At 41.5% G+C, this 12272-nt stretch overlaps 1 protein-coding gene across 2 annotated transcripts in view; it reads right to left on the reverse strand.

The window, feature by feature from the left end:
- EIF2AK1 (eukaryotic translation initiation factor 2 alpha kinase 1) overlaps positions 1-11341 on the reverse strand; it is a 25589-nt gene extending 14248 nt beyond the window's left edge. The window contains exons 1-8 of one of the 2 annotated variants that reach the window (XM_040231047.1): positions 11118-11331; positions 4343-4501; positions 3535-3668; positions 2812-2849; positions 2023-2122; positions 1374-1454; positions 633-732; positions 42-102 (exon numbers count right to left, since the gene is read on the reverse strand). In XM_040231047.1, the coding sequence (XP_040086981.1) occupies positions 42-102; positions 633-732; positions 1374-1454; positions 2023-2122; positions 2812-2849; positions 3535-3668; positions 4343-4501; positions 11118-11235 (791 nt within the window). In that variant the 5' untranslated portion in view covers positions 11236-11331. Of the gene's footprint in view, positions 1-41; positions 103-632; positions 733-1373; positions 1455-2022; positions 2123-2811; positions 2850-3534; positions 3669-4342; positions 4502-11117 lie in introns of both variants that reach the window. The other variant, XM_040231056.1, reaches the window with a different exon arrangement.
- Between the last annotated feature and the right edge of the window lie 931 nt (positions 11342-12272).

The raw sequence follows: 12272 nt of genomic DNA on the forward strand, positions 1-12272 counted from the left end.
GTTAAGGTCTACTGTGTGAAAGGACACAGCAGCCCACGTACCTGGGGTCTTTTTGGTTGGAGATCACTTCCAGGGACGGCAACTGAAGAGAAAGTCTATCTGCTGAAGAGAAAAGAAGAATCTTCAAAGCTGCTCAGTTTTCTAATTTATAGTCAAAGGCAGTGCTAAGATATGTAACTAATACCAAATGAGACTACAAGATAAAAACGTCATGACCTTCTGGCAAAATGCAAATCCAGCGAGCTTAGTCAAATGACTGGTGGATTTTAGGAAAGATAAACAGAGCTGTTCACCTATACAAGGGCTCAGTGAACTCAGTGGGCAGGACCCAACAGTAAGCATTTAAGGCTCTGTGGGCCCCGGGGGCTCGGCTGCCACTGTGCCACTCTGCTCTGTAGCGCCAAAGCGGTGGCGGAGGACGCACTCCCGTGAGCCTGGCTTCTACACACTTTACTTGTTGGCAATGAAATTTGAATTTCACATAATCTTTACAAAATATGCTTCTTTTGATTCCTTTTAACTCTTTAAAAAAATGTATATCAGCTTGTGGGATGCGCAAGAGAGGCAGGCCAGATGTGGCCCGTAGGCCAAAATTCACCAGCCCTTCAACTGTGTCTCCTAAAGCCGCTCACCTTGCCTGTGGGCCACGTGAACATGTTCTATCCAGGCCGTGTGATAGCCAACGATATTAGGATGCTGAAGACCGGCCAGCACCTTAACTTCCCGCAGGACCTGGAGAAGAAACATACTCAGAGCTGACTTCTACTGACAAATCTGTTACATGTGTCTGGTGTCAAATATGACTTATTCCCTCTGTATGAGGAATCTAAACTATCTTAAAATGATGGGGATACTTTTGTGGGAGAAAAATGCAGTTGCTTAGCAACTAAAAACCTTACATGCATATGGTACTTTACACTTCTCATGGTTCATACATAATCATTCTCTCATTTCATTCCTTCAAGTTAAGTCCAGCCCTCCAAGGGAAATAAACCATATTTGTCACCGCTATTTCAAGGGCAAGAGACAGAAGTGGCTTAGAGGACTAGGTCATTTGCTCAGGACCACCCAGCATGTCAGGGAGGAGCTGGACCTGAATTGAGCATCTGTGTTTTTCCTAAGAAGCCCGCTACATATTATATATAAACAGTTTACTTAAAAAATTAACTTCCCCAGCAATGACCCAGAAATGTGGTCAATCTGAAGTGCCGATAAAAAAATTAAGTCTTGATGTTTATTTTCCTGTAACACAATCTTAGTAAATTGTTAATCTATACCACCTACTATTTGCCAAATACACACACACACACAAACTCTTTCAAAAGGACGTAAATACTCAATTATTCAAAATAAGTAAATGTTTAAAATCATACCTTCATGCAATCTGTTTTAGTTGCACCCTTAATCAGGATTTTTTTAATTGCATAGTACTGACCATCTAATTTATTCCTGACCTAAAAAGCAGATGAGAAGACAAAGTAAGCTATACCATTAAATTCCAACTGAATAAAGACAGTTCTTTTCAACTTGACCTTAGATAATCCAAACTAGACAAAGAGATAAAATTACACTACAGAGTAATTTTGAGTCCTCTTAACTACCTTTAGGGAAGTCAGCCGTAGTCAGCCAGGCTAAAAGTTTTTTCAAGTACTGAGAATGTCGTGGTTCTGAGAGCTGGACTGAGTCCAGCTCCTAGAAGCTCTATGTTTGAAGAATGGGGATGTTCACAAAAAAGCTCTGTGAAAAACACAGCAGCATAAATAACTGTTTCAAGCAATACATTTTTAAATAAAAATTAACCATAGAACAAAACTCAAAAGGTTTCCAGACTCCCCCTAAATCACCAGCGTGGTTAGGAAAAACTTAAAACCTGCCCACATCCCTAACAAATGACAAATCTTAATAAAAAAAAATACATGATTTCTGGAAATTTCCTTTGAGCACTTTAAATGGCAATGAAAACATCTTCAATACAACACGTTGTTTAGAGTAGGAAGTCAGAACGAATATGTAGAAAACCACCTTGTATACTCTTCCATATCCACCTTTTCCTAAGATGGCTAGCTCTTCAAATTCGTTTAAGTAACGTGAAGTCTGTGCTTCAAAGGCTACTTCCCTTGCTCTGAAAGTTAAACATAACCAGTCAGTCAATACCAAACCATGAGAGAACCACGACATTCCAAGATAGGTCATGCTCACTGTATTACTGTCCTGGGATCCCTCATTTATCACTAAGCTGGAATGGTTTGGAAAGGATGAGCTAAAATGAAACTCTTCATTCTCTATGAAGAAAGCATCTGCTAATAAGCAAATCAATAGCATAACAGAGATAGCAGAGATAACTTTAACCTAATTTTAAGTATTTTACCAGCAATTAGTATTCCAATTAGAAAGTATTGTTTTAAAACAGGAATTCTAAAGATGACTAACAGGCAGCAGCTGACTAGTTGAGTTTAGTGATAAATTTACTTAAATTTCTTAATGGTTCAGAATGGTTACAGGTTTTAAACTAGCATTTCCTCCATGAAGTTGAAATTCAGTGGTGTTCTCCTGACAGGGACTGGATGTCAGTGCTCTGAATTAAGGGCGGGGCTTATAGAATCCCTAAGGAATTGGCTGGTGGGGGGGGGGGGGCACGGGTGTCAAGAGAATGAGAAATCTTACAAAGCTTTTAACTTTCATGAACTACCCTAACTACATTATTTTTAATCCCCATACTAATTTCTGATTAATTCAGGATTACTTCTCCATACTGATTTCTTTTTGAATCAGTTTACTTCTTACATAGTCATAAAACTATTCAACACATACCTGATCTTCTGGATGTGAGAATTATCCTCACAAGGACCCTAAAATCAAAAAATTATAATTTAAAAAACATTTTGAAAATTTCATGGAATAAGGAATCTACCCCAATTCAATGTTATATGACTACTCCCAAATGCTCAAATTAACATTTAAAAAAATACACCCACCCATCCAATGGCTTTTTCAATATCACTTAAGAGTTTGCAATTAAAGATATTTCTCCCTAAAAGAGCATTCATGAAAAAGCTATATTCTCACCACCCAAAGACCAGGCTGAGACCCCTCTGCATGGCTCAGTGCTCAGCTTCAGCTCCTGCCTCTCCTCTCAGCAAGGCCCACTCTGACACGCTATGTAGAGTCCACACAGCACCTCCCAACAATTTCTAAGCCCTCTACTCCTTGATGTTTCTTCTTAACACCACCAACTAACACCCCGTGTATTTTTCTTGTTCTATTGTTCACTGCTTCCTCCTCAAGGAACATAAGCTCCCTGAGGGCAGGGACTTTTATTTTGTGCACTACTTGAACCCCCACTCCTACAAGATAGCCTAACACACAATAGCCATTCGATAAATATCTGTTGAATAAACAAAGTTAATATTAAACCTGTTATATTAAAAAAAAAACACCACGTTATCAGGTTTTCATAATGCTTTAAAATAGAGTTCTCTTAAAATCAGGATGTTTTTTGTCATACTCCGAGAACATTTACTTCTCAGTGCTTACCTGGCGAACTCTCTCCTTAGCTGACCTCATCAAATGCGTAATAGCTCTGTTATGATGTAGCCGCAACGAGCTGAACTCATCGCTGCAGGTGAAGGACGACAGCAGCCCCATTTTGATAAAGGTCTGACAAAGCACTGTAAGGAGAGCGTGGAAAACAATCATTAGAAAGGACAGCGATAAAATGTCTCCCTGAGTGCTGTGAGCTGCCACAGCAAATTCTCAAACTTGAAGGGCAACGGGAACCCCCAATTTGGAACCAAGTCAGCCACAAGCATGGGTAACCCAAGCACCCAGGGACCTCCTGCTTGCAATTGGCAACTGAAATGAGGGCAGTCTTGGGGACTAAGCCCTTCAATTGCGGGAGCTGACTCGAACTTCAGGGAAACAGTGCCAAATGTGAACTGTAAGACAACCAGCTGGAGGGTCAAGACAACTGGTCACAACTGTTTCAGGGTTAGGGTCGAGAACAGATTCAGAATCAGTACCTGGGATTTTCATGTATCTGCTCACCAACTAAACCATAACAGATCTTCGAAAACTCCATGAATTATCAGGTTATAAATCAAAAAGACCTACCTTTTATTTATTCAGATACACACAATTTTATGGTGATTAATCTTTTTAGGGGTTCACAGCAATGACATTCATAAGGAATTACCCAAAGGAAAATACAAAATAAATTTACAAGATGTATTATTAAGGTTTATTTCAAATTTTTAAGACACAGGCTGCCTCTCAAACCGATGGCATTAAGCAACATAGAATTTGTACACGTTTTACTTAGCAAAGTTAATTCATTCTCACTGACATTTAAACACCTGTCTGGAACGAAGTGGGTTTGGCTCATGGACATGGCTGAGGTGCTCCAGCAGAGAAACCAGCAGCAGTTGGTTGGCAACTGCAAAAGGGAAGGTGGGCTGCTGCAGGGGTCCTTTCAGCACCTGGAGTTCTGCGGGAACATCAGATTCTGCAAGTGAAAACGGGAAAAAAAATTTTTAAAGAAATGGTAAACCGGCCAATCTTAACGGAAATCAACTCTGAATATTCACTGCAAGGACTGATACTGAAGCTCCAATATTTTGCCCACCTGCTGGGAAGACCACCCAATGCCAACTCATTGGAAAAGATCCTGAAGTTGGGAAATATTGAGGGCAGGAGGAGAAGGGGGCGACAGAGGATGAGATGGTTGGATGGCATCATGGACTCAATGGACACGAGTTTGAACAAACTCCAGAAGACAGTGAGGACAGGGAAGCCTGGCATGATGCAGTCCATGGGGTCACACAGAGTCAGACACAACTTACCCACTGAACAACAACAACAAGCATGTCTCACAATGGAAAAAAAAAGCATATGCTAATTAGTAAAAGACTCTACTTAAATTTAAGGAAATAAAGAGCAAAACATTAGTTCAGGTGACAGGAGTTAATTAAGACAGAGTGTCTGGAATTGAGCTTTGAGTTGAAATCTGCAAGTCTGGAAGCGCTAGCAGAAAGATGCCACTGCAGGCAAGGAGGACGTTTTGGTTAGTGATGATGTGTGCAAAGGTAGAAATGAATACATGGAAAATAAATATTTCAGCAAGCAAACAAGCAGGAACAGGCTTCCTTCCGGCCAGAGGTACCAGAAGTCTGGCCGTGGAGAAAAGGAAAGGGAGGAAGGATGGAATCTTTATGCTGAGTGTGCGCTACATATGTCTGGACCAGGTGTTTTATATGCATGATCTCATTTAGTCCTCACGAAACCCTATGTGACCATTCCCATTTTACAGATGCAGACACTGACCTCATTGAGAGGTTGAGGAACAAGTGAGCAGGCATCTCAGACAGACTCCCAAGCCTATTCTCATTCTACTAAACAAGATCAAGCCGGCAGCTGAGTTGGCACTTAAAGCAGAAGGTCATAAGTTCTCGTGCACCGTTTCTTAAATACATCATTTAATAGGCCAAAAACACAATACAGGAAAACAGTGAGGAAACTGTTCTGGACACGTGACGGGGAGCCTGGAAGGAGGCACGCAACCACCAACACCAAGTCAGGACGAGCCTAGCAGAGGAATTAAGTGAAGAAACTTGGAGGAAAGAACAAGTCCCAGAGATAGTAAGAAAGAAATGGACTAGCCAGGATTCAAATACTAGGAATGGGAAGGAGAGGTTAATGTGAGTGAAACCTGGTAAAAGGAGCTGTTGGAGGAAAGATGAGGCACTTCAAACTCTCAAAATCTGCTGAGCCAATCGGCTGGAAATACTCTGCAGAACGGGGCCCATTGTACCCTACACCTTCTATTAACAAAATCGTCCCCGTCCCAAACAGTCTGCTCCAAGCTTCTCTATAAACCACTGAAGGTCCTGGAAGAGCCAAGGTTTTTCAAATTGAGAGTTCATTCACCAATTTCCTCTCTGACCTGTAGGTGGGCTCAAAAAAGACCTGCCTGAATGGCGATGTGCTATTCATTTTAAATGAATAATTATTATCTGAGTATGAGAAAGAAAAAGAATGGAAAATGTGCCATGTAAAAACATCTCTACATAAAGGTATCTTCAAGCTAAAACATGAATCACAAAATCAGATACAGTAATCTGTACGGTATGTGTCAAGAAAGAAAAGGCAACAATATTTATACAGAGCTCTTACACGCTAGTAAGAAAATGAAGCACAGTTACAATTCAAACAGGCTTAATATAGCTAGTAAGTAATACATATATATTATGAAACGGAGAACCTTAGATTATGCGTAACACATACACAGTAAAATAACCACAGTACCAGAGTTTGGAAACAGTGCCATCAGATTGGCAACTTTTAAAAAATTTATTTTTATTGAAGTATAGTTGATTTACAATGTTGGGTTAATTACTGCTATACAGCAAAATGATTTAGTTATACATACATATATATTTTTTAACATCCTTTTCCATTATGGTTTATTATAGGATATTGAATACAGTTCTTTTGTGTACTACAGAAGGACCTTGTTTATTCATTCCATATATGAAAGCTTATCTGCTAACCCCAACCTACCACTTCATTCCTCCCACAAACCCTTCCCCTTGGCAACCACAGATTGGTAATTAAAGTCTGGAATCCTTGGTATGGTTAAGAGCACAGAAAACTAGACACTTTCAAACCCAAGGGGTAAGTGTCTACAACCTTTGGCAATACACTGTAGAATTTCAAATGTGCAAACCTTAACCCAACAATTCTACTTTTGGAAAGATAAACCAAGGAAATAAAGAAAACACAGCAAATATGTATGTCCAAGGTGATCAGGGCAACACCTTAAAATACTGAAAATTTGTTAAGTTATATTAAGTTATATCCAGTACTCTTGCCTGGAAAATCCCATGGGCGGAGGAGCCTGGTGGGCTGCGGTCCATGGGGTCTCGAAGAGTCAGACACGACTGAGCAACTTCACTTTCACTTTTCACTTTCATGCATTGGAGAAGGAAATGGCAACCCATTCCAGTGTTCTTGCCTGGAAAATCCCAGGGACGGGGGAGCCTGGTGGGCTGCCATCTATGGGGTCACATAGTCAGAAAGGACTGAGGCGACTTAGCAGCAGCATACATAGAATACTGTGTAGCTGTTGTGTCAATACATGACCCTGTACAGAAAGATAACCATAAATAGTAACGCAGCAAGTCAAAGAATTAGGCCAAGCAACAAGGACCTCTGGTACAGCACAGGGAACTCAAGAATCTGAAAAAGAGTGAGTATCTGTACATGTATAACTGAATCCCTTTGTGGTACACCTGAAACTAAAACAACCTGGTAAATCAACTATACTCTAATAAAATTAAAAATTTTAAAAAACACAAAGCAGCAGGACATAAATTAGTAACGCAAATAAAGGTGAGGCAAGACAGTTTCATAGAAACCAACACAACCTTTCTGGTCACCATTTTAACAAAACACATCAAAACTTAAAAAAAAAAAAAGTTTTCTTTGACCAAACAAACCCTACTTCCATGGATCTATTCTAAAGAGATAAACATGTATTAACAAAGATTTATGAATACAGATATCAAATAGAGGTCAAACCCTGTATTATTTCTAATGGTTAAAAAAAAAGATAATCCTGTTTTCCAACAACACAGCAAAGATTAAATAAATGATAGTATAGAATGTGATCATCTTAAAATAATGTTCTTAAAGGCTAATTTATCACAAGAAAATGCTAATATAAGTTCACACTTAAAAAGTAACCTGCTTATCAAACATTATGATCACGATTTTAAAATATATTTATTTTATAGCTAAGAATAGAAAGATCAAAACAGACAAAAGTCTCTGCCCCCTGTATTTTCAATGACACAACGACAGAAATTACAAGAGTGAAATTACAGTGAGCAGCAGTTTTATAGTCTGCCTGTTTGACCACTAGTGTCTAGGCATCCACCTGGTATACAGCACCTCTCAGGAAATGCTACAAATAAAAACACCAAATTTTTAGCAGTGAGGTCTCCTCAGAGACACGAGTAAACGGGACCTTCCCCTCTCCTTCCTTTATGCCTTTAAATTTTCTGATGCTTTCTCTAAATTTTTATCCTATTCAGACAATGTTTCTATCATACTCTGATAGAAACGTTTAATCTATTCAGAATACCTTTCTTTGACAAATATTTTAAATGCAAAATTCACCCCAAAAGTTGTCCCTAGCTAAACCAAAACATACTGCTTGTAATTTCCATTTACAAACAGTAACCTCTGGGGGATGAGATCATGGCTTTTTTAGTTTCTTCTTCAGACTTCTCTACCTTTTCAATATATTCTGTAATGTGAAAAAAAAATTTTTTAAGTACTGAATTGCCAACAGTGGTGAGATTTTTTTTTTTTTAAGGAGTGTTTTCTGCTTGTATATACCCTTATCCCTATCCTCTATGATAAGAAAATTCTACTTTTTAATAAAAAACAAAAAATAAAAAATGGTTGCTCAGCAGAGTCAACTGAACCTAATAAGAAAGTGACAACTTTAAAAAGATGATGGACAGACACCCAAACACAGGAAGGAGTAAAACTGATGGGAAATGAAGGTGGAGGCTGAGAGTCTCTCACTTCACAGTTATGGTCCAGAGAAAAGGAAGAGGTAAGGGGCTGAAAGGAAAGGTGAGGTCAAGTTCTCCCATAAAAGAGGAAGAAATACCATCCAGGCCCAGTGTGAATTAGAGTTCTAGAATTCTGCCAAGTAAGAGGGGAGTAAGACAAATAGGAAAGGAATCATCTGATTCAACCTCCTGAGGAAAGTATGATCCAAATTAAAGAATCTGAAGGATTAATCAGAGGTAAACATTTGGATATACCTGTGTCCGATGAGAGAAGAAAAAGTAATGAGCCTGACAACAGGTTTACTGTCGGACCTCCTTCTAATTCGAGCTTTTCCACAGGGGCAGGGAAAAAGACAAGCAAGAACTCTGATCAAAGACTGATGACGCTGGCTTGAAGAGAATTCCTACTCGAGCTGCTGAAGGACACAGGCGCCGGTTACATCCAGACTGTGACTTTTCTAACACTACCACTGTTGGGCACAGTGACCTCCTCACATCAACAGAGACACCCGATGAGAAGTCATCTACCTATTCTGTTTTTACATCAAGAAATTAAACTAGGATTTCTCACAGATCTAACCTTTCATATTAAAAAGACAGTGTATGTCTGGACATTTCTGGGCTTCTCTTTTTTTCTCTGTGAAAGAAAAGGCAATATGTAAACACAGCAGTATCATGAGTAACCAAAAGAGAAGGAAATTTTTAGAAGCTTATCGAAGATCACTCCCTTCAAGAATAATCTTCAGTGTGCAGAAAACGTTATCACAGTGTTACAGAACAGACTTGCCTGTTTACAGCAGGGACACTGACATAACACTACATATTACCAGCTACTAGAATATGATACATGTGGGAAAAAAAATCAGTTTTTCCTTTAAAAAATAGTTATCTTACAACCTCCTATGCTAAGAGCCTACCTAAATCACTATCTCAGTCTCCTTTTGTTTCTCTTTATCAAGAATTGTAGGTAGTAATAAGGGTGAAAATTGAAGAATTTATGGAATAAATTAAGACGTTTTCAACTCAGCTTCCACCTTTAAATCCCCTGCAACATGTTAATATTTGTTTCAGGCTTCAACTTAACGTATTTTCTCTATAATCACTCTGTTTGAACTACCACAAAGTAAAAACCTTCCTGAATCAATGATTCATTCATTTATGGCACAATTTTATTTTTTAAATGGCCATAAACCCTAGTATCTATAAACAAGAACCTACTTTACAGCATGGAAAATTATACTCAGTATCTTGTAACAACCTATAATGGAAAAGAATATATATACATACGTGTGTGTGTGTATATACTGCTGAGCTACTTAGCTATACACTTGAAATTAACACAACACTGTAAATTAACTATATTTCAATTTTCTTCAATGAGTTCATCCACTTAAAAAAAATACATTCTGAGGACTTGGGATATTTTTTGCTACTGGATTACAGAATAGCGATACCTATACTATCACCATCAATATATTTACTGAGGAAATGAAACTTTTAAAGTATTTTTAAACTATTTTTATAGTTATCCAATATCTAAGTAGAGCAAACAATTACTACCTATCATACGCTCCATGGGCCCCTATTTAATCTTCAGTTCAGTTCAGTTCAGTCGCTCAGTCGTGTCCGACTCTGCGACCCCACGAATCGCAGCACGCCACGCCTCCCTGTCCATCACCAACTCCCGGAAAATTATACCGCCGTCACGATCACTACAAATCCTTATGTTGATGTCTGCAAGGGCTCAGGCAATTACCAATGTTACAAGGTAAACAGTCCACATCAAACCACCCTCCCTTCTGACACCAACTGCAATTCTGGAAAAGTTCCTGGTATCACCCTGATGTTCAAGAAAAAAGAAGGAAAAAAAAAAAAAACCTGCCCAAACAACTGGTTACCACTGAAGAGCCTATTGCACTTTCATTAATATATGAGATATTTTGAACTGGTTAGACTCAATGTTATAAGCACCCCTCGCTTTATGAACCACTTGACGAACTTACGCCCTATCGCCTAGTAACCAAAAGCTTCAGGAAAACTTGGGTTTCCTCCTTAAAAGAAGAGGATGATATCCCTACTGTTTCACTATGAGAACTCTTCGGCTACGCGAAAGTAAAGCAAAAGACAAAGAGAAGCTACCATGAAAACTCAACCCAAACTGCTCAGCGCATAGGGTCTGCCAAGTTGCAGTCGACTGACTAGTTTGCAACGCTCAAGCTCATCATCTGAGCCCCGGGGCTCAGGAGCTGGAAAACAGCCAGAGGGAAAACAGCCTGGCGCGTCGGTAGCTCCGAGGCCACACAGGAAAACCGCGGAGCCGAAAGGGAAACGATCGAGCGGGCTGTAGACAACTGTTTCAATACGAGCTCTCCTAATCCAGACGGCCCGCCCGCCCTCGACACTGCACCGCTGTTCCCCGGCCCGGCCCGGATCCAGCCCAACTTGTCCAGGTCCTGGCCCGAACCTCGCAGCCACCTGCGGCCCCGAGGATGAAGGCGGACGGGGGCGGGGAAGGCCGCCGCATTCCGTGTTCCTCACCATCATACTTGGGGTCCGAGCCCTCGGCGGGGAAGTCGATGGCGGGCGGCGCGGGCACAGCCCCCGCCGCGCTGCCCTCCGCCTCGCGCTCCGCGGCCCCAGAGACGCCCCCCAGCATCGCCGGACGCGCGCGCGAGACGCCAGTCAGCCAGCTCTCCCGCCAGCCAGCTTGGCGCCGCCGCACTCGGCCCTTCCAGCGGTCGCCACCGGATCCGGAAGTGGCCCCGCGGAAGGCGGAAGACCTGTCTCGCCCCCGCCCCGAGCGACGCCGTCGCAGGCCACGCCCCGTATCGGGGCCATGGCCCCCTTTCGTGCAGAGAAGGGCGGGCTGGTCCCGCGCCGGCGCATCCTTGGCGCCCGGTGGGCTGGTCCTCTCGCCGCTGCGGCGGTGGCGAGATCTGCCCCCTGCTGCGCCGGGGTTGACCCGGGCCTGCCCTCCCCGCGGTCCGGCTCCACTGCCCTCGGGACCTGAACACCCAGCTAGTCAGCGCTCTCCCATCTCCCGCCAGGACTCCGGTGCTAGTCGAAGAATCGGCGTCTGCAGGGACCCTGATCCAAACGTTTACTTTTTGCGGACACGTCGGTGACTTTGTCATTTGTTGTTGTTTTTTTTTTTTTTTTTTTTAGAAAAATCAAAAGCATCTACAGGATTCGTCTCAAGGAAAACTGAACCTGTTTGGGCGAACCGTTAGGTCACCACAAAACGGGCAATGCCAGCTAGATTCCAGAGTGAATCAGTCTCATAAATCTTCCGCCGGTTTTGACACAACTTTCAACTGAGGTGATTTCAAACCTAGAAAGCCTTTTCGAAGTGATCCCATGGCCACTCCGGATCAACGGTAGTTTGAAGCCACTGGCTGCAAAAATCCTCTTTGCTCTCCGATGCCTCTGATGACTTGGTCGCCGACGCAATGCTGTTGGAGGTTAATTCTTAGACCGCAGATCAGATAGCATAGCTGGAATAAAAAGTCAATCAGGGAGTTTCCTGGCGGTCCAATGGTGCTTTCACTGCCATGGCCTAAATTCAATCCCTGGTCGCAACTAAGATTCCACAAGGGGCCTGGCGCAGCCAAAAAAAAAAAAAAAAAAAAATTCCTTTCAGATTTGTGTGTTCAACTCCAGTGGCATGTGCAAAAATGGTATTGTTTAAGAATT

Source organism: Oryx dammah, unplaced genomic scaffold, assembly GCF_014754425.2.
Source record: "Oryx dammah isolate SB20612 unplaced genomic scaffold, SCBI_Odam_1.1 HiC_scaffold_2, whole genome shotgun sequence".
Classification (NCBI taxonomy): Eukaryota; Metazoa; Chordata; class Mammalia; order Artiodactyla; family Bovidae; genus Oryx; species Oryx dammah.